Source organism: Mixophyes fleayi, chromosome 4, assembly GCF_038048845.1.
Source record: "Mixophyes fleayi isolate aMixFle1 chromosome 4, aMixFle1.hap1, whole genome shotgun sequence".
NCBI lineage: Eukaryota > Metazoa > Chordata > Amphibia > Anura > Limnodynastidae > Mixophyes > Mixophyes fleayi.
The window spans coordinates 201003115-201026096 of NC_134405.1; the positions used below are offsets into that span (position 1 = coordinate 201003115).

Below are 22982 nucleotides of genomic sequence, written 5' to 3' on the forward strand. Positions count from 1 at the left end.
GTACCGTTTTAAACGGCCTGTCCAACCTGCGGCCCTCCAGATGTTGTGAAACTACAAGTCCCAGCATGCCCTTCCAGCTATCAACTGGTTGTCTACTGGCAAAGCATGCTGGGGCTTGTAGTTTCACAACATCTGGAGAGCCGCAGGTTGTACAGTTTGGACTGCAGTTGCTGTGTAATATCACACTCTGCCGCTGGGTGGCAGGATATGTTTTCATGATAGACGTTACGTGACTTCCCAGCATGACGTTAATCGAATCACTTCGTCTCTCTGCAGACACGTGACGACAAGAACTCACATGACCAGAAATATCAGCCTATGGGCGCTGTGGATTTGGCTGGATAGGATTCATGTTGGTGGGTGCGCAAGCGCGCGGGGGAGAGTGCCCTTGACAGTGTAAGTGGGAGGGCGGAGAAGCAGCAACATGGCGCACCCCGAGCCCCCGGTGATTGATGGCTTTTCTCCAACACCCCGCTTGGAGACGGAGCAACTGAAGAGCAAGTTCAGGAGAAAACTTCAGGAGAACCCATTTGTACCTATCGGTGAGTGGAGGGAAGCCTAGCAGAGACATGACAGGCTGGTGGGGTAACCTCATCCTGCTTAGTCTTCACCTGTAGAACAGAATATATATATAGTATATGTATTCTTTAGTTGTTTTGATTGTGTATCTTGCTTGTGCAACATAATTGTTTACAGTGCAATGATTTTAAAGTTCCCTTGTGTGTTTTGTTTCTGCTACAAACAAGGCTGGGTATGATGGAGTTTATGTGCCAAGATCTGACAGCTTACCAATAGGGTCTTCTATACGAGGCTGAAGTTAGCTCTTTATTCAAGATCCAGCTTTTTATTCTAAAATCTTTTTTTTTTAAAGGATTAGATCAAGTTGGGTCACTGATTTAACATTTGCCTAACACTAAAGACTGTCCCTTGCAGAAATTGCTATTGTATTTAGCCTGGCCCAAAAAGGTTTTGGACATGAAGTCAGGTGGCAAAGTGGGCATGGATACCATTTTGATTATTTTGAATAATCTGCTGTAGATATGCAAGAGTTAAATCCTGTTGGGCCACAAATTTGATAATGGGAATCATTGGCAAAGGCTTACAACCCACTTGTCTTTTGCCTGGCCCAACAAGCTTTTGGGCATGAAATCAGGTGGTAAAGTAGACTCGGGCACCATATTTTATCATTTTGAATAAGTATCTTGGGCCAGGCAAAATACAAGTAGTTTGTATATAACTGACCATCCTCTGTTGATTCCCACTATCAAATTTGTGGCCGATCAGGTTTTAACTCTTGCAAAACTACAGCTACTTATTCAAAGTGTTAAAATATGGTGCCTGTGCCCACTTTGCCACCTGCTTTCATGCCCTAACCCATGTTGGGCCTGGCTAAATACAACTCCATTTTTTTTTAGAAGGGACACTCTTTAGTGTTAATCTAATGTTAAATAATTAATCCAACTTGATTTAATCCTTCAAAAATAAAGTTTTCCGAATAAGAAGCTAGCTTCAGTCTCGTGTTTCCAGTGCTGTACTTAAAGAAGGATTATACAGTCTGTGTGGGCATATTTGTTTTAAAGGATTTATCGAGTCTTTCTATTGGAATGAAGTCCTTTTAAATCTGTATTAATTTGAGTTAATCCAATCACAAATCTTGCAAGTTGCTTAAATATTTTACTTGTCTACAGGTTTATAATTTGTTTCCAGGCAGGGTTCCACAAGTTAGTTTGTTGTAAATTGCTGATGTTTATAGAAACAAATGTATATAAGCACAAAAGTGTTGTGGGGTTTTTGCTGCCACTTGCAGGGATATTAATCACTATAATTTTATTTAATTTGAATGTCTGCAGCTGAAGGTTGTATCCCTCTATAATCCCTACAGGATGCCTTGCCACTGCTGGTGTTTTAACGTATGGGCTTATTGCCTTCAAGCAGGGAAAAACCCGGCAGTCCCAGCTGTTGATGCGTGCACGTATACTTTCCCAAGGTTTCACAGTCGCCGCCCTCATGGTTGGTGTCGTTATGGCTACTGTGAAGACTCGTGCTGGGCCACATTAAAGCAGAGTTGTCGACTGATTAATCAAACACACTTGCTCGGCCAAAGGACTGTATTCAACAGCCATGTCTGTTTCCAGGAGTATTTGATGAGACATATGTTAACAGAAATAAATGTCCTTGCTGTGTATAGCTGAATCTTTATTGTAGTGCCTCCACCTACAGACAGCTGTAACGTTGAGTATCGGTCTATTCTTGGTGACTCTGCATATATTGCCTGTATATTCTCTTTTGTAACTTACTGCATCTCTAGTAATACAATTATCACTGGGGTATAAACATTTACAAAAAAAACCAAAACAGGCACAAAGTATAAGTGTCTGAGTTGAAGTCAGATTAGTTTATTAACCAAATCGAGAGTGAATTTTAATCATATGTCATGACATTTCATGCACTGTTTTCCCTGAATACAGTTTCCCCATTGGGAAAAATGAACTTTAATGTGTATATAAAACATTTTTCTCATGTTCTGTTTAATATTGGTTTGTTTCTTCACTGTTAGGGGCAGATTCAGTTGACCATGTTACTGTCAAAAGTAGCGTGACCTGCGCGCTATTACCGATTGTAGGGTAATTGTGTGCATGGTTACCATTAGTACGGTAATTTCAACGCTGATTTTTGCTCGCAGCTCTGGGTTCAAATTACTGTATGAGCGGTAATAGTGCGCAGGCCACGTTACTTTCCAGAGTAATGCCGCCAATTGAATTCCCCTCTTACTTTTAACACAGGCACTTCTGTTTCCTTGGCACCTTGCCCTTTAGGTAATTCCAGTAAGAACAAACTGAAAGCATCTCGGAAAAGGAGACATTGACCCCTGTAGAGAACACACCTACTGTACAGGAATGGCTGCACATTGTTCATAGGGTAAAGTCATACCTAATTTGGAGGTTGAGTTATTCTACCTTCCCAAAGTGGTGACTGTAGCTGAAGAAGAAAGTACCACTGGTACATGAAAGTACCCCTATCTACAAGTTCTTACAGCTACTGTTTTAAAATCCAGCTTGGAATTGCACCTTGCTATATAACCGACAGAGAACTTCTGCATTATTGTGCATAGCTATAATACAGAAGGTTAGCTTATTTAATCAGAAAAGGCTTAGGACATTGACATGCAACACACACCCCAAGAGAAAAGAAACAAGTCCAGCTAGCTATATGAGATGTGCTCTCCTCTTGGGAAGCCCTGGATGTGACTGACAAGTGCTCCAACAATTGAGGCATGTACACAGTTACGGGGAAATTATTCAACAAATGTGAAGATAAACGGGGCATTTTATGGCAACACCAATTGGTGTATAACTAAAATAAACAACTTTTATTACAGAATATTATGGTAAAATTGACATAACCACCACTCCATTGCACTTGTAGGGGCATAGTCATATTTTCCATAGAGTCCCTTAAGCCTTTGAGGCGGAAGGGTCACCTAGTAACCATTCTATACTTGCTAATCTGCAGCTCATCATTTGTAGAAGTTTCCTGTTATCGATCCCATGGCTGTGGCGATTAAGGACTCTATGGAACTACAGATAAGCTCATTATTATTGTAAGCATACACCTTATATTCGTTTGTGAATATATACAACCTACTCTTAATATACTACACTATGTGGAATATATTTTGTTCCCTATATATCGGCTGACGGAACGATCTGGGTGTGAACATCTTAACCAGAAGATTTTACAGATAAGCAATCTCTTTAGTGTGCTCTAAATAGGTGATGGGTTTTCACTAACCCACACTGATCCTCTGGTATTCTGTCTCCCTCTTATATACATATAAGACTGGAGTAGAAGTATATGCTGTTGAAAACTACCCAGGAAACTTGTAACATTTTACTTACTGTCTATATCGGAACACCCACTTAGTATTGACTATTACATCGTCGAGCGTCTGCTTCTCTTGCTGTATCTATCATATAAATATATATAATTTAGTTTTTTAATTAGTTTAAGGCCCAAGACTTGATTGACTAGAACTTAAATTAAGCCTGGTGAGGAGTGTTCCAAAGTTCAATAAATACTCTTACTTACATTTTCCAAATTAAATTTATTATTTAAAACGGTTTGAGTGTTGCTCATCTTTTGTTGTAAAAGCCTTATTAGCGTATTGTTACAGCTGTACTTTCTTCTGTATGCCAGCATAAAATTAGCCATAAATATTCACAAAGGAGTGTGAACGTTCCATGTACGAGTAGAAGCATGCTTGCCATACGCCTTAAAAATGTTGCGACATCAGATTTTCAGCTTTTGGTACATCGGTTGGAAGTGATCACATGAGATTAATGTCACAGGAAATTTTGTCTACGACAGCAAGTAATTTAATTAATACCTAAGATATCTATCCCACTATGGACAACATGGCGTAGCTACATTTTCTCAACAATGGTTTGTGTGTGTTCTTAACTACATTGTAAATAGAATTTTACTTCAGGCTTCTATATTTTTAGTTTTCAAACCTGCATCCTAGGTACACTTTAAAAGGCATACAGTACATTAAAATAGATAAAAGAGTTTGTCATTTACTTGTACTACTATTGATTATAGACTTGTCCACTTGATTTAAAGAGAAAACCATATAATTACCTTTTCTATACTTCTTATTCTTTACTTATGGATGCCATAGTTTTTAGCCATATCTTAACATTAGGGGGGATTCAATTGATGCACACTATTACCATTACTACGGTAAGTGGGTCCCCAAATTGTACAGACTTCACTGTTCAGCATTTTCAGATAGCAATTATTGTAGAAGAGACACTTGGTGATCATATCTGTGTATATGATACAATAACTTTTTCCCATTTTCAGAACATTCTGGATAAGACCTGTACAATATAAAAGATTACAGCACTCCATCTACCAAAGTATATAGCTTAAGATAATACTTTGAATGTATCTTTAGAATTGACAAATGGGGGGCAATTGGTATTCATCAAACCTAAAATCATTGTCTTACTTTTGGTCCCTTAAAAAGTGTGAGGCACATATAGAAACTGTAGTAATTCCTACACCGTTCACCTGATTTGGATGTAAATACCCTCAAATTAAAGCTGAAAGTCTGCAGTTAAAGCACATCTTGTTAGTTCCATTTCAAATCCATTGTGGTGGTGTATAGAGCCCAAAATATGAGAATTGTATCGATGTCCCAATATTTATGGACTTGACTGTACGAGGCAACATTCATGAAGGTGACCAGTAACCATGCTCCTAATGATCACATGTCCAGGTCAAGTGAATCTTCAGGTAGGAGCTATAAAGAATGGTACAGACTATTTTTCATCACGTAATAACTTATTCTCCAAGACCATCTCAGATCTTCCTCCTTCCTTTCCTCTCTGGGAATAGGACCTTTGAAATCTGTGAACCATGGCAACATATTTTCCTGTTTAGGTCGTTGGTCGAAGGGCGGTATGAAAAATGTTATGGGAATCTAAGTAAAGCGCTACGGAATATGTTGGTGCTCTATAAATAAATGATGATGAAATGTAATTTGATAATTTTACAATAAAGGCAGTAGGAGAAGTGGCGGTATACACCCCCACTTTGACCACTGGTTCATGTATAAATGTACAGTAGTATTAACAGTAGTTCAGGTATCTACAAATATTTAATATGCTGTATGTGTTTCTAGAACAAAAAAACGCAAACATTATGCATCATGTATGTATTGAAGCAGAAAATGCCAATTCATGGTGATAAGTATATTTTAAGCAATAGTCTGTTGCAGACTAGACAGTGGCAAAAACAAACTTGTCAAACTGGATTGTAATCTTCTGCTCTAGGTAATATGAGTAATGCAGGAATGGTTTGACTTTACACATCAGTTTATCATCCTTCTTCATCCTATATGTTGCTGATCACAGCAAGATGTAACTTTCATACCTGCCTTTTTGGTAGTGAGGTGTTGTAGGCGTTGCTGCCAGTAGGTGTATTTTGGCCTGCCACAGGAGTATGGGATACACAATGTCTCTGGAAAGGTCTTCATCTAAATCTTTAAGTTTTCAATCCTTTCATTATCACATCAGAGTGTCTAAAGACTTTGGACGAAGCGGGTAACCAATCAGAAGCTACCAATACTGAACCATTATCCAACCACCACAAACACTGGGTCGATGGTGCTCACCTTTTCTTCCCATTATATTATATTTCCCTATGCAAATCCCCTCCACCCTCTATATATACACTTACAATGCTACACCAATCTTCTGTGTGTATAATTTATATATGTCACATCAGTGCTGTGAGTATGGGTGTTCACTCTGAGACACATCCTTGAGGTCTGAGTGTAATTGAGGATATGAGGAGGGGATGATCACAACCATGCAAAGGAGTGTGAAACGGAGTGACCATCCCACTATGTAAGACTGTTGGCTGTGCCAAGAAGTGTACCATGTAACATAACTAAGTGAATTATGCTGTTTTGTGAATGGGTAAGCATTTATTTCAACACTGGTCACTACACTCACGGAATCTGCAGTCTGTACTTTGTTGTTATTAAAGCTTCATGAAGCTCTTTGCTGAGTTGCCCACAAGTGCCTGAGGCACGAGACCTAGAATCTGGTTGGCAGACAAGTTTAAAGGTAGGTGTTAAGAGAAAGACACCATCCACCAGCCAAGCAGGGTTGATACATCTGCATGGGCTTCTTAATGTGCTATTACAGTCCAACCTCTATTTTCCACTTTGCAAGGGACTAGGAGAAATGGTGTGAAATCTGGAAACATAGAAAATGACCATATTATATTATTTTGTTCCAGCATGTAAACTGTTTATGCATTGTGGGTGTTTCAGAGGGAATAAACTTATCTGAGCATCTGTCATATACACTGTATGGATGGTATTTTGTAGCTTTTCCATTAATAAGTCTATTGTATACTTGCATTAATCAACAACACATAATCATACAGCAATAACGGCAGTACAAAATACTGGAGGTGGAACGATTCTATTATGTGAAATACAGGCAAGAGTAGTTTAAAGTTAGGGAAATGGATCAAGTGAAATGTATTCGGGAATGATGGGGCTGTGAAAAGGAGTGTCAATTCTGGGAGACTAAAGGCCCAGAGTGTGAAGTGAGTGTTCCTATACTGAGCAATTGTATCGTGGATAATATGGCCAAAGTCTTGTATGCGGTGAAGGTGTTTCCAGTCTCATTTAATCAAACAACTATCCAAAATAGTAGACTAATTCATTTCCTTTTCAGTATACAGTTAATCTTACTAGCATCTGTATGCATGGGTAGTATAACTAGTCTAACTTAACCTAGTTGCGGAATAATGCATGTTCCTGGTGTGTCATGATATTGATGAGTGTCATTAATATATAATCCAAGCATGAATCTTCATTATATGATGGATATATTGTGCACATAAGTCTTAATAACGAGAGATCAATTCGCAAATCAGGCCTGTTGAGTACAGAATATGGTGACATACAAGCCCCCTGTAAGAATAGTGATATCAAAGTTATGTTTAGTGAAAGGAATGAGTAGCAACACAACAATGACTACATCCTGATAAAAATACAATACAGTCAGCTCCCCACTCATTATTCCTGTTGCTTTGACAGAGGAATCATCTGCCTGTGCCTGTATAGTGGATCTTGACTGTACAGTTACATTTGTGAGGGTCTGCAGTGCTGTAGGGTAGGGAAAACAGGGCATACATACAGTCAGGTCCGTAAATATTGGGACATCGACACAATTCTCATATTTTGGGCTCTATACACCAGCACAATGGATTTGAATTAAATCTTAAAAAGTGGGAGGCACATATAGAAACCGTTGTAATTCCTACACCGTTCACCTGATTTGGATGTAAATTCCCTCAAATTAAAGCTGAAAGTTTGCAGTTAAAGCACATCTTGTTAGTTTCATTTCAAATCCATTGTGGTGGTGTATATAGCCCAAAATATGAGAATTGTGTCGATGTCCCAATATTTATGGACCTGACTGTATGAGGGACATACAAAGGTAGATAACATAAATACAGACGTAGAGAGGGCCCTGCTCATTAGAGAGCTTACATTCTAAGTGGAAGAGGGCACAGCTGAAACAAGAAGCAAGTGAGATTGGGACAGATGTGAAGGTGCATTCGCGTGAGTAATATCGGCAGGAGTGGGATAAGCTCTAATAAACAAAGGGGTTTTTAGAGAGCCTCTAAAAATGTGAAGGTTTTGGGAAAGCGGGTAGAAGCACGGAAGAAGTCTTGTAGGCAGGAGTGAGAAGTGGTTTACAGAGATGAGGCGCTGGTCAGAGGTAGATCTAACAGGGCAGCAAGAAGAGTATTTTAATATGAGATGTATGGAGGGGTAGTGTTGAGGGCTTTGTAGGTAATGGTGAGTAATTAGAATTGAGCTAAGGTGAGGCTTCATAAAAGGAGGTTGTGGTCTGATAGTGGGAAAGCTAAATTGAAGAAACTAGAGATGGAGCAGTAGTGGAAAATGACAAGGTCAAGTTAGTGTCCATCACAGTTGTTGGCAAATAAGATTCACTAGGAGAGACCAAAGGAGGAAGAAAAGTAAGTGAGAAAAGTTTGACAGAGTCAATATTCGCATGTAAATTTCACTTATAATTCTAAAAAACTAACCAATCGTAGAATAGCCCAAGTTTTACTAAATGGTCATAATAACTATTCAGTGTTTATAATGTGTAAATTAAGTCAAAACAAATTATGAGTGTTCATATATTACTCTTCACCAGACACCTGCACAATACATGTAAAGTTGGTAATTTTTGGAGACAAAATATAAGCAGTATATTTGGAAAATTAAACCTGTTTATCCATGTACTTCTCTTGTTAGGCCATCACAGGCACAATACATTTTGAGTATGTATCGTTTGTTAATAATTACAGTTTACCAAGATTATGAAACTGTTTACCACTCAAATATGGCAGAAGCCATGGTTCAGTTTATTTTCATATACTTTATTGGGGTTAAATAACTGCTGCCTTTTTTTCATTAAAATAAATACTGAAGTAGCTGTGGTTCACAGATTTTTAAAATATGTCATCTTAATTGCAACACTAAATTGTCTGTGGTTCATATACATTTTTTCACCCTGAAACCACAGTGGTGGTGTTCAAATTAAAATTATTTTAATATATATCTAATTCTGGCAGAAAATGTTTTATATTACAACAGCCTCATTTATTTTTCAATAAAGCAATAGGTGGTGTTAAAATAAATGTATTATATTTTATGTCAACTGTGTACGAAATTGGCTTATAAATGTCTATTTTCACTCATATCACAGTAGGTATGTTACAAATTATTTTAAAAACATTATACTTAACCTTGGTATCTAACGAATAAGATTACAGCATCAAATGACTATGCACAAGATAAAAGTTGGTGCTTTAATAAAATTAAATCAGGGTGGGTGCGTGGAGAAGATTGTTTGGTCATATAATATCCCTGTGATGTAAAGCATATTGTTGAATATTTATGGTGATTTTGTTAATGAATAAACCCGCCTCAAATTCTTTGCTACAAACTTTATCTATAAGCTCTGCTACTGATCGTAACGATACCAGGTAACTAAAAAATAAAAATACAAAAAGCTCTGCAAAAGACAAATGCAGCCCACTACAATTCCAGGTTCCACCCAAAAAAACTCCAATACAACAATAATAAAGTGAGGGACTGCTTTGATGTTCTAAAAAATTAACTAAAGTCCAAATACAAAGAAATCTCCAAAAAAGTAAAAAATATCAATTAATAATTTATCCATAAATGTACATAAAGCAAATGCTGATAAAAATCATGGGAGTAGTGAAAATTCTGTAATCCACCGCAGTGTTTGAAAACGCATTCAGTGAAAAGCTGATTAGCATTGAAAGTACTGCTTCTACTAAGGTAAGGGTATCTGCATGAAACTTTAAATACAGACTCATACAAATTAAAAATATGCAATAGTATAATACTGTTTGTTTTTAAAATCATGAAATGACTGCCATTTATTTACTCGCATGGACATTGAAGAAAATCAGCATATTGATAATCAAGTTGTTCGGATATACTTTTGTTCCCAGAAACGTGTATCTACCTCCAGCGGTGTACCGCAAAAAGAATAAATAGGGACAATCTCTGGTGTAATATATTCAAAACATTCCCATTCTGATAACATATACAAAGGTTAAAATAACACAAAAACGCCAGACTTCATCTCTCCAGTGTGTTAGGCCTTCTACCAGATAGATGCTAGGAATTGGCATATAGACCTTATCCTAAATATATTTTTTACCAATAATAATGTGTAGCACACGAGCAGCCAGTTTAGGAACAGTTCCAAAAGAGTCCCTGCATAGAATACAACCAAAGGCCAAAACAAAAGTATGGTGCTTAGACTGTATTCAAACTGTATAGAGATTATTATATATTAGGCTTAATAAAGCCAATAAACATATAGAATATATTTAGTGATTTAAAGCAAAATTGAAAAAAAAAAAAGGAAATTAGTGTGGTAAATTTATAAATGTAGATAGTTGTCCCACTCAACACCCCTGTACTAGAAGATATTAGGAATATAAAAGAGGAGACATTACATGCAATTATGCTTACTTTGGACTGAGAGGTCTATTTATTAAAGAGAGATAAGCCCTAAATCCTGCAAAAAGGTGTATTGCGACGCATCCTCATGCAAACATGTCTGCACTATCCAAGTGCCGTTCTTTTCTGGCACTTTAGCATGCAAAAAAAGCATGTAATAATACTCTTCTATAATAACATTTAAAGAATAAATTGTAAGAATTGCATTCAACATTATACAGTTGTTCAATGTTGACTAAAAATAACATTTCCATGGGCATATCATTAAAACCTGGGACTATCCCTGAAATATATGATCTGCTTCCACAGGTGTTCTTTCACATTAGTAATAAGTCGGGGCATGCTGGCACCTACTGTATAACTAATGATTCTATTAATGTGGACAGAGATGTAATATAAACAGCGAAGTCCACGCTATCAGGAATCTGGATGTCATCCATTCCCTGTATAAGTGCAGTTATGTATTGGCATTGACTGACATTACCAGAAACATTTATGGTATGTTTGTACAGTTATGGATCTGCCATACAATAGCTACCTCTAGTGGCCTTGTTTGGTAATACAGCCCTATTTTCTGATAGTATCTCTTGGATTTTTACAGATTTTATGTCCCCAAACTTGTTGGTGAATTTACCCACAGCTTAGTTTGTTTTTTGATACAATATTTTATTAACTTTTCAACAGAGGATTGAAGGGTACAGGGGGCTACATCATTGGCGACAACTTATTACTTCAAAAAACAGTGTACCATTTTGATAGTTCATTTATATAAAGTATTATGTAACAGGGAGGTGCCAGGGGCTAGACTGGGATTCTAATCGGTTGGATTTCATATCTGTAAATTGCACAAGGACTGGAGGCACAAAGTAGAGAGGTGAGATGGGTTCCCAGGGGCAAACGCAGGATTTGTAGAGAGGGGTTTCCACGTCACGTCGCCAGTTGGCGTGACCAGTGTGGCAATAACTTTAGACAGTTCTTGGCTGCTCTCCAACTCTTCCTATCCCCATCATATACACAGACAATGCTGCGTGCACTACTGTTAGATGCACGCAGCTCTCCCTTTTCGACCAGACCCGTGTGAAGCAGGACATGCCTCTCAACTGTCCCTACAGTCAGGACAAAGTCCTGACTGAGTGTGTCAGAACAGTTGGCAGAATGTCCTGCTCTCTCCTACCTGTTCTTGCTGCTTTCACTACTTGTTGCTGCTGCTCGTGTCATAAGCTCAGTTGCTGCTTGTCTGGATCCTGGAAGGTTGGGTCTCTGTTTGGAAAAAGGACAGGTACATGATATGGAAATCCCAGCAATGAGTGAACACCGTATGCCTCCCTCCCAATAAAGCAGCCGATACTAAATCAAAATCACCCACATTTAATAATTAGGCTCCCCAAGAACCAGCCCAGACAGTAAATTAATGTTATTTACCTTTTAATAAAAATATCTATTTCTACCCAAATCAACTCCAACATTATATTAATAGTATTTACATTTAATAAATAAACCTATTTCCTCCCAAACATTAAATAATTATCATTTACTTTTAAGAAATAGCTCTCGTCCCCAAACTCAGCCACACATTCAGTTAATAGCACCCAAACCAACCCAGCATTAAATGAATAGTCCCGTCATCACACCTTTAATAGGTCTGCCATGCGGAACAGGTGACTTTTAAGTGCCCATTTGAAGGAGCACAGATTAGGAGAGAGATGGTTGGAGCGAGGGAGGTCATTCCAGGGAAATGGGGCCGTACGGGAGAAGTCTTGGATTCTGGAGTGGGAAGAGGTGATCAGGGTAAAGGAGAGGCGACGGTCATTGGCCAAGCGCAGGGAGTGGGCAGGAGTGAATGGAGAGGAGGTTAGAGATATAAGGGGCAGTAGACTGGGAGAGAGCCTTGTAGGTGGTGGTAAGGAATTTGAAAAGGATTCTGTAGGGTAAGGGGAGCCAGTGTAAAGCGAGGCAGAGGAGGAGTGGTGTGAAAGGAAGATAAGTATTGCAGCCACATTTAGTATAGAGCGGAGGGGGGCGAGATGTGAGTGGGGGAAGCCAGTAAGGAGGAGGTTGCAATAATCGAGGCGGGAGATGATGAGTGCGTGGATGATGGTTTTGATGGCAAAAGAGAGAGAGGAGTCGAGGGCGACACCCAGGCAGCGGAACTGTGTGACAGGAGATGGTGGTGTTGTTAACAGCGATACAGAGGTCATGGTGGGAGGGGAGTCTGGGCGGAGGAAAGACAATGAGTTCAGATTTAGAGATGTTAATCTTGAGAAAGCGTGAGGGCATCCAGGAGGAAATGGCAGAGAGGCAGTCATACACGAGAGAGGAGGGTGGAGGAAAGGTCAAGAGAAGAGATGTAGAGTTGAATGTCGTCAGCATAAAGGTGATACTGAAGACCGATGGAGGAGATGAGAGCACCAAGGGAGAAAGTATAGAGCCCTGAGGGACTCCTACAGGGAGAAGAGGGGGTGGAGGAAGAATCGGACGTGGCTACAGAGGAGCGGGTAGCGAGGTATGAGGTGAACCAGGTGTGGACAGATCCAGAGAGGCCGAGAGAGAGAAGAGTTTGCAGCAGGAGGGGGTGGTCCATGGTGTCTAAGGCTGTGGAGAGGTAGAGAAGAATGAGCAGGGAGAAGTGACCCCTGGATTTGGCTGATAGGAGATCATTAGTAACTTTGGCCAGGGCAGTTTCAGTGGAGTGGAGGGGGCGGTAACCGGATTGAAGAGGGTTGAGGAGGGAATTGACCGAGAGGTGTCTGGTTAGGTGGCTGCAGACAATCCGCTCAACTAATTTGCAGGCATAGGGGAGAAATGAGAGGGGGCTATAATTAGCAAGAGAGGTGGTGTCGAGATTGTGTTTTTTGAAGATAGGAGAGATAAGAGCCTGTTTAAATGAGGAGGGGACTACACCAAAGGAGAGTGATAGGTTGAAAAGGTGTGCAAGGTAAGAGCAGGCAGTGGCAGAGAGAGAGCGAAAGAGGTGAGAGGGGATGGGATCAAGAGGACAGGTAGAGGGTGGAGAGAAAAAGAATAAGGGAGCAAACTTCTTCACCTGATGTAGGGCAGAAGGAGCACCAGAGTTGGTTGTTGGAGGGGGATGAAGCGATGAGGGTTGCAGAAGAAGGATGGGAGGATGAGATGTTCAGTCTGATGGACTCAATTTTGGAAGAGATAATGGTGGTGAAGTCAGAAGCGGAGAGGGAAAGCGGGACAGAAGGGGGGGGGGAAGAGAGGAGGGAGTTGAAGCAAAGAGGTGGCGGGGATTGGAGGACTGAGAAGAAATGAGGCACTTAAAGAAGGATTGCTTAGCGAGGGAGAGGGCAGAGCAGAATGAGGAGAGGATAAATTTAAAGTGAAGGAAGTCAGCCAGGGAACGAGATTTCCTCCAGAGGCATTCAGCAGTGCGAGCGCACCTTTGGAGGAAGCGGGTAAGTTTGGAGTGTTAGGGTTGGGGAATAAGGTGGTGGCGGCATCCAGGGCAGTAGTGAGGGAGTGGTTGTAGAGAGAGGACGCCTGGTCAGGGCAGGCCAGGGAGGGAAGAGGTGATAGGAGAGTAGGGTCAATAGCATCAGGGTTGCGCCTAGTGAGGGTGGCTTTAGGCGAGGTTGGAGCAGGGGGAAGGAGAGGAGATGGTGGTCAGAGAGTGGTAGGGGAGAGTTGGAGAATTCAGAGAGATCGCAGAGATAAGAGAAGACAAGGTTGAGGGAGTGATAAAGACAGTGGGTGGGGGAAGAGGTCCACTGAAGCCTAGGGAGGTGGAAAGGGCGAGAAGTTTGATGGTGGTAGGGTCAGAGCAGTTGTCAATAGGGATGTTAAAGTTGCCAAGTATGATGGAGGGAAGGTCAGAGGAAAGGTAGTGGAGGAGCCAGGCAGCGAAGTTGTCAAGGAAAAGGGAGGTGGGGCCAGGGGGACGGTAGATGACGGAGACACGGAGGTGGATGGGGGAGAAGAGACGGTTGGAGTGACAGATAGCTACCTACTTATAGCAGCTCCAGGAGTTGACTCCATCCCTTATTACCCCCCTCACCCTCCCCACTTTTTCCCTTGAGCTTGTACTATACCCCTGTCTCTGTTCTTTTAGTATGAAATGTTTTTGTATGTGTTAAAATACCTGATGCTTTTAAATGCCACTTGACCTTTGTTTGTTCATACATAGTTGTATTTACTCTGTCATTCCACACTTGTTATTTTTTGTGATTTTTCTTTGGAAAATCTAATAAAGACCTTTTTTAAATTAAAAAAATAAATAAATACAAAAAATTATAATATATATACATATATATAATTTTTTTTTTAGGGGTTCCAGGTGTATGGTAACAACAAGTAAGAGAAGTGCAGGCGAGGAATTGAATACCTTTGATTGACTTGATGAGTCGGCAAATTTTATTCTAGAGTTGAGTTTTGTTAGGACATCCCCATTACATGTAGGACTAAGTGACAAAAATTGAACAGCAAACTGAATGAAGAAAAACAATCACATGATAGTAGAAGCATCCTTCATCTGGCACTCTTTACTGTTTTACTTCAGACTAATGACCATGAAGCATTCTGCTATGTAACTAGGTTGAGATAGTGAAAGTACGTTGAGAAGTTGAGCATAACTACATTAAATAAGTTATAATGGAGTGAAGAACTGTAAAAGCAAAAGTGAGTAGTGTGAAAGAAGATGAAAGAGACAGCTACAAGAAAAGAAGTCAAAGAAATAGGAAAATATTCAAACAAAAGGTGGATTAAATAATGGAATTTTTTTTCAACTCCAACAATATTCATGACAATAAAGCTTTAGTTCTTAGTGAAGTGATACGCTGCTTTATCAGAAATAGTGGCTCAGTTATGGGAGGGGCAGACTAATGTCTGTTCCAGAGCATACACTTCATCTCATTTTTATATCTTCTTGTCTTTTTTTATTACGAAAACCTGGACACAGCAGTCTCCTGTAAGCATAAAAAAAATCAAGGAGCCATGCGCTCACAGCATTTCCAAGAAGGAGGCTCTCACCTCTGATATTCACCTCCTGAGTGAGTGCCCTGGATTCAACTAAACTTCCAGACACTCCTCTCACCCTGCAAGCCATACAAGCCCTCCTTACCTCCATTTGTGAGTATATAAGAGCCATCAACTGGATCTCAATGAAAGGAGTTACGCTGACTTAGCAGACCTGGGAGGACGAACAGGACACTTAGGGTCTGAGTCATTAAGGCAAAAAAGGAGTAAATGTTCTCTGGGACAAACCATGTTAAAATGCAAGGTTTGCAAATTAGTTTATTATTTTGCACATAAGTTAAATACTGGCTGTTTTTTCATGTAGCACACAAATACTTGCTAGCTTTATTATTACACTGAAATTTAAGGTTGATCTAGGACATGTCCTACCCCAACTATAAATCTGTCCCCACATTTTAAATTTACCTCCCCCCTTCAATGCACAATGGTTTTGCCCAGGTGCAAATGTTACTCCTTTTTTTTATGCTTTGCTCTCCTTAATGACTCGGGCCCTTAGAGGCTTAACTTTGTCTCATCCATATGGAGATTCTTCAAGCCAAGCAAGACAAACTTGTAGACCTGAAATACCCCAACAGACAAAACACCATCAGAGAACAGGTTCAAGCTCAATGCTAAAGTTGTGAGATTTCTGGATGTTTAATCCTTCTTATTTCTATGTTCATGAGTCCGTTCACACAGAGTGACCTTGCTGTTGGTGGAGCATAGGATGGGAGTGAGTGTTCCACGGTGAGCCTATCCTCTTGCCCTCATTCCTCACTCAGACACTTATTTTTGTACAGCTCTTTCTAGTTTCTTGTGCATGACCTATCGATATTTTATTTAAAGGTTTTATAAATTATGTAGATCTACAGGATTCCTTACCCCATGACAAGCACTCTTGTATATGTAAACCATACAGGTTAGGCCACACATCATGCTCTATTTAGTCTATTATGATTAGGTGTAAGCTCTCCCAGCAATGTAACAACATGCTCTCATTACATTGCTGGGTTTGGTGCAGTGCTGCACCTGAGCCACCATGTTTAATCTCTTTAGTACAATTCCAAACCTCTTCTTTATTTAAACACACTAGAGACCAATACATATCAGAAGGCCACATAGGGGCTTCGCTGTCTACCAGGGCCCTTGTTTCCATTGGCAAGGATAAGATACACCCAAACCGCTTTCTATTACACCTTTTAAGTCTTTAATGTGAAGGGCTACCAATAAATGAAGATTAGCATTAAACTCACTATAATAGCGGGTAGCTATTCTATTTCATAATGAGTGTCTGCTTAGTGAGCAAATAAAAACATTAAAGACCCTGAGATACCATCCAATAGGAAAGTTAGAAGGTAAACCCTTTACTTTGGTATCCTTACATGCCTATAACACCGGTCAAATCAAGCTCACTGGTAATCTTTGTTGAATTTAACCTCTTGCTCACTCCGCTCATGGGCAAATTTACTGATTCCAAAACTGGTGCCCAGTCTAAGCTATTGTTTAAACTGAGTTGTGACTAGTGTGTTTTCCAGGAAAAAAAAACAGGTAAAGACCAGGAAATCTGGCATCTGAAAGTGAAAATACTGGTTGTGCTTTTCAGGACCGTACACCTCATTTAGGCCTGTATGATAGAGCCTGGAGAGATGGGCTATACTTATTTGACCATGACCATGGTATCTATGCTTAAATTAATCATCCTGTTAGACAAATAGTTTTTTCACATTTCTAAAGCAGTAATACACAAATACATAAGCTAGACCATGCTCCATTGAGCCTGTCTTGTGGGGATCCTAAAATTAAAAACCTCTCCAGACAACGAATATTACGTAATTACCTTCTGGCCAACCCACATGCCCTTGAAGCAATGGATAGAATGACGGCTTCTAAACTCCGTAAGCTTGCTCCTGCATTCATGGTTTGTAGAAGTCCGAAGGTGTCAAGGAGACAAATAATATTGCAAATATCAGAATACTATGCAAAATGATAGAACTTATATGGGTAACCCATCAACCAACCTTACAAAGTATTAAGGCCTTCTGCAACACTCAAACTACCACAGGCAACCTCAGAGCTACTAGATTTGTATTCAGTGACACTAGACAAAGACTGTGACTTGCAATCATGAGGCTGTGAATTATATAGCAGTCAGTCTATCCTCTACTCACTAGAGAGATGACGAGGCACAAATAAGGAGCTAGATTGCGCTAGTCCAAATAACTCAGTAAAATGACTGGACCATACCGAATTGGCAACTTGGTAACACTTTATACTTGAAAGCAGGACACAAAGTTTAATGGGAAAACAAAATGATAAAGTATCTTTTGTGTTGTACCATCTCCTTAATTCAATAATAATTACAGCTCACTTCAAATTAAGTGATGATATATCTATAATAACATGACTATATTATTAGCGGTTAATCTTTGATTACAACAATCATGTAGGTTCTGGCACCCAGTGGCATAAATATACTGGCAGCTAAATACTGTGTTAGATACCAAGTGGGTAAACCTTTTCATGATAGTCTAATGCTGTGACAAGAAGTATTCAGAGGACTACTGCTAAAAGTAGCCTGTAGGTTCATTTATGAAAAATGCCACAAAAAAATAGAACAGATAAGATTAAAGCAAATGTATGAATGCTAAAAGTCATAGCACCAGTTTTCATAAAGGTCATCTGCACACCAGCCCACTTCGACCCATTATATATAATTTGTCTAAGGTGTCCTACAAGTAGCCAAGATATTTTTAATAGAACTTAATGAAGGCTGTAGTTAAAGCCCGACGGCATAATACTAAGGACACTTTGTGTAGTTAAATTAATCTTGCTAATCACAGTAACTAATGACAGCAGGAAACACATTGGTTGTTTGTAGCAATGTAATGATTTGAAGCGGTGTTATCACGCTAACTTGTTAGAACATTAGAGAGTGAATTGGGAAAGAATAGCTCTGTCTCGGATAGATCAACACTTCAAAAAAAAAAAAAAAGACTTAAATGACAATTTATTTATGATTAACAGATTAAACACACAAGCTAAAGGAGAAAATTAATTGTTTGCAGTTCCATTTCAAATGAGTCACAATGAATAAGCATTAATGAAAGTTACAACACTGGTGATGAGGTGGAATTATATGGCAAAAACAGGTGTCAATGCAGAAAATGTCACATATGATGACATAAACACAAGCGGAGGGGGCTGCAACAGCAGGTGCATACCTGTGGCACTCACAGAGCGATTGTACAGTCAGTCGCTGCCTGTGTTGAACCTCTAAAAGGGTGTAACTACATTAGGTGAGGTGAACCTTCGATCATGTCATATTCCGTTACATCTATTTCACATTTTATGCCATATTAAACTTGCTGCAAACCCATATTGTATCATGAGGTCCCAAACCAATATAATCTGTTGACAAGGATAACTGTTATTTGTAGCAACAGAAAGCTCCTGGCGAGCAACCAACTACACATTAGGGCTAAATACTTTGATTGCAATGAACAGCCTATCTTATTGGTTGCATGATTGGATGGAACCCATTTAAGAGGTGAGAAAATGGTTCTTCTTACCACTCCTGCAGGCTCCTTCAGTTTGCTGCTGCATTCCTTTCAAAGTAATACCAGTGTTGTTGCTGCTTCTCCCTGATGATCTTCCCATTTGCAGTGATATGGCCTCCTGCTTGCCTGATACAGATATGCATAGTAGGAGAGAGGAGTGCAGTGCTGCACCATTGAAACCTCCAGGACTCGAAAACGCCCCACCAAAGCCAAAGTGTAATGTACGTTTTTGCCTGGAATTGTTCTTGAAGTGTACTACATTTTGTAAATGTGCTTCACAGTTTGAATCACCAAATGCAAATTATGCATAAAAGCAAAAGAAAAATGAAATCAACCATTTTACAAGTTTGTTTTATTGTAATGTATGTGAGTTGTGGCATACTGCACAGTTCCATTCACATGTAACATTAGCAATTCTAGTTTTAGGACTTGCCTGTCAAGTACATGACCCAAGAATTGTACATGGATGTGAAAAATACTGGTGTACAGACAGTGCTAGGGCAATATCTCCAGGCTGTCACCACAAGTGAAGCTTTATATGGCTGGCCAATTAAAACGGAATTCTTTATTCATTTAACATTTTGTGAGAGCAAGCTTCATCAACCATTGTAATCACTCACTTAATATAGCAGAATTCGAACTTTAGACTCTACTATCGTCCCTTTTGAATGCATGGAGCCTGACAAACCATTATAATTTGTAAATATAAATACTGTAATAATGTTACAACTTCACACTCCTATATTCCAAGTCCGACAACAGCCCATATGCTCAAAAGTGGAGCAAAGACAATAAAAGGTGTAAAAATCAGGTCAAATAAGTTATTTTATCAGAACATTCCTGAAGACATGATTTCGCAGTTTGAGAATAGACCTTGAATTGCTTTATTCCTCAGATAAATGATCGCTAAATGTCACTTAGGCTACACCTACAGAGATGTGCTAGGCAGTTTAGGGCCATGCAGGTGTGTGAGACATTGCTTGAATGTTTCACACTCCAGTGTGGTCAACATGCCAGAGAAAACAAATCTGTATGTTAAAATAGTACTAGCATTGCTTGTTTGCAGTAATAAGTTGGGAAAACTTTGCTAAGATAAAGTTTTTTAAAAAAAAATATATCTCTAAAGAGACGCTTTTTGTTCAGTACATCTATATAAAGTATACTGTAACCTTGTCAATAAAATGACAAGTTAATGTTTGTTCTCTTAATTTGAAATTGCAACGTAGCTCTCCTTAAAGATATATTTAAACATCATGTCCTTTAATGCTAAAAGAGCAATGCTATAACTTTTATGTCTTTTTGCGTGTTAAAAAGTGGAGAAAATATGAAGGACGTTTTATGACTAACTTGGGCAGGTTCAACCCTTCTGACCTATCAAACACAATTTATTATGAAACCATTTAAAAATGTGTTTTGTTGCTTTAGAGTAAATCAAACGGTAGCTCCCAACTACTACTACTACATCTGTGTCTGAGGCCCGCTCTGGTTGACATTCATGACACATTTGCTGATCGTTGCAACAGTATATATCTGTGAGCTTCAGAAGACTCAAATGAAATGACAGTATGTATATTATTAGTGATAGGCTGCATCTTGTTTGAGATTTGTTGATACATTTGTTTGTTTTCTTTAAATGTGCATAACCTGTGCATAGATTTTGTATTTACCCCATAACATGAGCATTTGCAGTACACTGTAACCTCATCTGTTAAGAGTGTAAATGTGTAATCTCCTTTGTACACAAGTTTTTCTTTTTCAGAACAACTTACAAGAAATATACAAACAAGCAGTTAAAAGCCAGGCGCACACACAGGAAAATAAAACACATCATTAAATCCTCCCCCCATCAAAAGCCCACAGCCACCACATGCTCCGTTAAGACAGTCTTGAGTTAACAGCTGGTAAATTTAAAAGGATAATTCAATTCAATTAGAAGCGTTGTTACTTTAGATTGTATTTTCAGTTCATTAAAAGGGGGTATTTTACTGGGAAAAATGGGTTGGAGCTCTGTTCTTATTGACGGCATCAACGAATGGGCCCTCAGACCTGCGACAATGGATTCTTTGGTGTGAAGCAGGGAGGTGAAGTGGGGTTGGACAGGGGAATTAGCGAGATAGAGGTGTCTGTTTCAAGGAGATAAGCACAGATCTGAGACGAGACACATCTTTTGACTGCTTGCTGCTCTTGGGGTTGAAGTCACAAAGACGGGCAACACGCTCCCATTCTGTCCCGTTATCCTCATCCTTAGTCTCTGGGACTAATGCTTCATCAGATGCCCTATATCAAAAAAATAACAAATATTAGCTGCGTAGTCTGGGTAAGAGGTGAGGGTCAAACTATATATATATTTTTTTTTTTTAACCGTGATTGCTGCACACAAAAATACAAATTAGAGGTGTACGAACATAAGTAAATCTGTTAAAAAGTGCAAACCTGTACAAAATAATACATGTGCTGTAATCCAGGAATACCAGTTACATTGTCTTATTTGATCAGCCTGGTGCAAAACAAACTAATTAACTGAAACACAGAACTGATTGTGATTGGTTACAAAAATGTTGCTATAGCCTCAAATATTCCTTGATATCTGAGCAACGGAAACACTTTTGTTCATTATTTGAATACTACGGCCGTTACCTTTTATTGCCCTGAATCACTGAGATTAATAGTGTATTATTTAGTGAACACATCACCTGTTTGTGGTAGCAGGGCTTTGTTTAATACAAAATATTAGTTAGTATACTTCTATTTTGTTAATTATTTTTTCATAGTTGAATGATATACAATGATCAGATTTAAATTATCAAATGACTTTCACTTCTAACTTTACAGATTAAGTTCCAGTCTCAAATTCTGATTAACACTTGGGGGGGTATTCAATTGTTAGCGAGATCCCCGGAAAAACGAGCGCTCAAAATATATTAGCGTTAATACGGTAATATGCGCGTAAATACCGTTAATACGGTAGTTTACTCGCTGAATTTCGAGATGAAATTCAGCGAGTAATTACCGTATTAACGCTAATATTTTTAGAGCGCTCGTTTTCCGGGGATCTCGCTAACAATTGAATACCCCCCTTGGAACTGTTTGTTATATTTTTAAACCTGTAAGGAGTAGTGGTTTTGTTTTGCCAGGAAAATCAATAATATATTTAATATATAAAATGCATTGTTATATTCTGGATATAATGAAAAATCAAGCTATAGTTAAAAAAGATATACCTATTTATACATAAAGATAGTAAACATATGTATAGTGTCTATTTTTGGACATCATTTGTCACGAGTTGTGTGTAAGGCGTGATGACAGGCAAGTCATGAATCACTAGTGATGGAGGACTGGCAAAAAGTAATATGAATAGGATATGATGGTATGTATTATACCTCTGCTCACGTCAGTTTCATTTTAAACTAATAAAATACTAAGCGACATGAATAAATGCTAATTCTATAAGTGAATGGGATATGGAATTATGCTTATTAAGCACTTCCCATAACACCTTCTATCACACACAACTTCCAAAAATCATGTATGTATTTCTACTTTGTTGTAAGTATTGGAAAGTGCATATATTATGGTTGCAATATTAGCAGTGACTATTGAAACTCTTGTTTGATATGACCGTACATTTTCCCACATCATACATTACTAACTTTTTAGGAGTGCATCGCTCAACCGTTAGCACCGATTCCTCAGCCTTCATCACGTCTCCCTCCTCACACAATCATTCCAATTGTACAATACAGCCGTGTATTACAGCATATAGTACTATTTTATATGAAGCCATTAGTAATGGTTATTACACAGTATGACTATTATATTGCAGTCCTCTCTGGACCAAGAGA

The 22982-nt window shown here is 39.0% G+C and overlaps 2 protein-coding genes across 3 annotated transcripts in view; one reads left to right on the forward strand and one right to left on the reverse strand.

Annotated features, from left to right (window-relative positions):
• The first annotated feature begins 342 nt into the window (after positions 1-342).
• HIGD2A (HIG1 hypoxia inducible domain family member 2A) lies at positions 343-2185 on the forward strand. Its single transcript, XM_075209129.1, has 2 exons — positions 343-542; positions 1883-2185. The coding sequence occupies exons 1-2, from the start codon at positions 425-427 to the stop codon at positions 2056-2058; spliced, it is 294 nt and encodes a 97-aa protein (XP_075065230.1). The 5' UTR covers positions 343-424; the 3' UTR covers positions 2059-2185.
• Positions 2186-19472: 17287 nt separating this feature from the next.
• Positions 19473-22982, reverse strand: part of CLTB (clathrin light chain B) — a 37589-nt gene continuing 34079 nt past the window's right edge. For both annotated transcript variants that reach the window (XM_075209132.1, XM_075209133.1), the window contains one exon: positions 19473-21414. In XM_075209132.1, the coding sequence (XP_075065233.1) occupies positions 21243-21414 (172 nt within the window). In that variant the 3' untranslated portion in view covers positions 19473-21242. The remainder of the gene's footprint in view (positions 21415-22982) is intronic.

Coding starts and splice junctions, on each gene's coding strand:
- HIGD2A (XM_075209129.1), top strand. CDS start 425: ATGGCGCACCCCGAGCCCCCGGTGATTGATGGCTTTTCTCCAACACCC. Junction 543..1,882: donor GAACCCATTTGTACCTATCG/GTGAGTGGAGGG, acceptor TAATCCCTACAG/GATGCCTTGCCACTGCTGGT.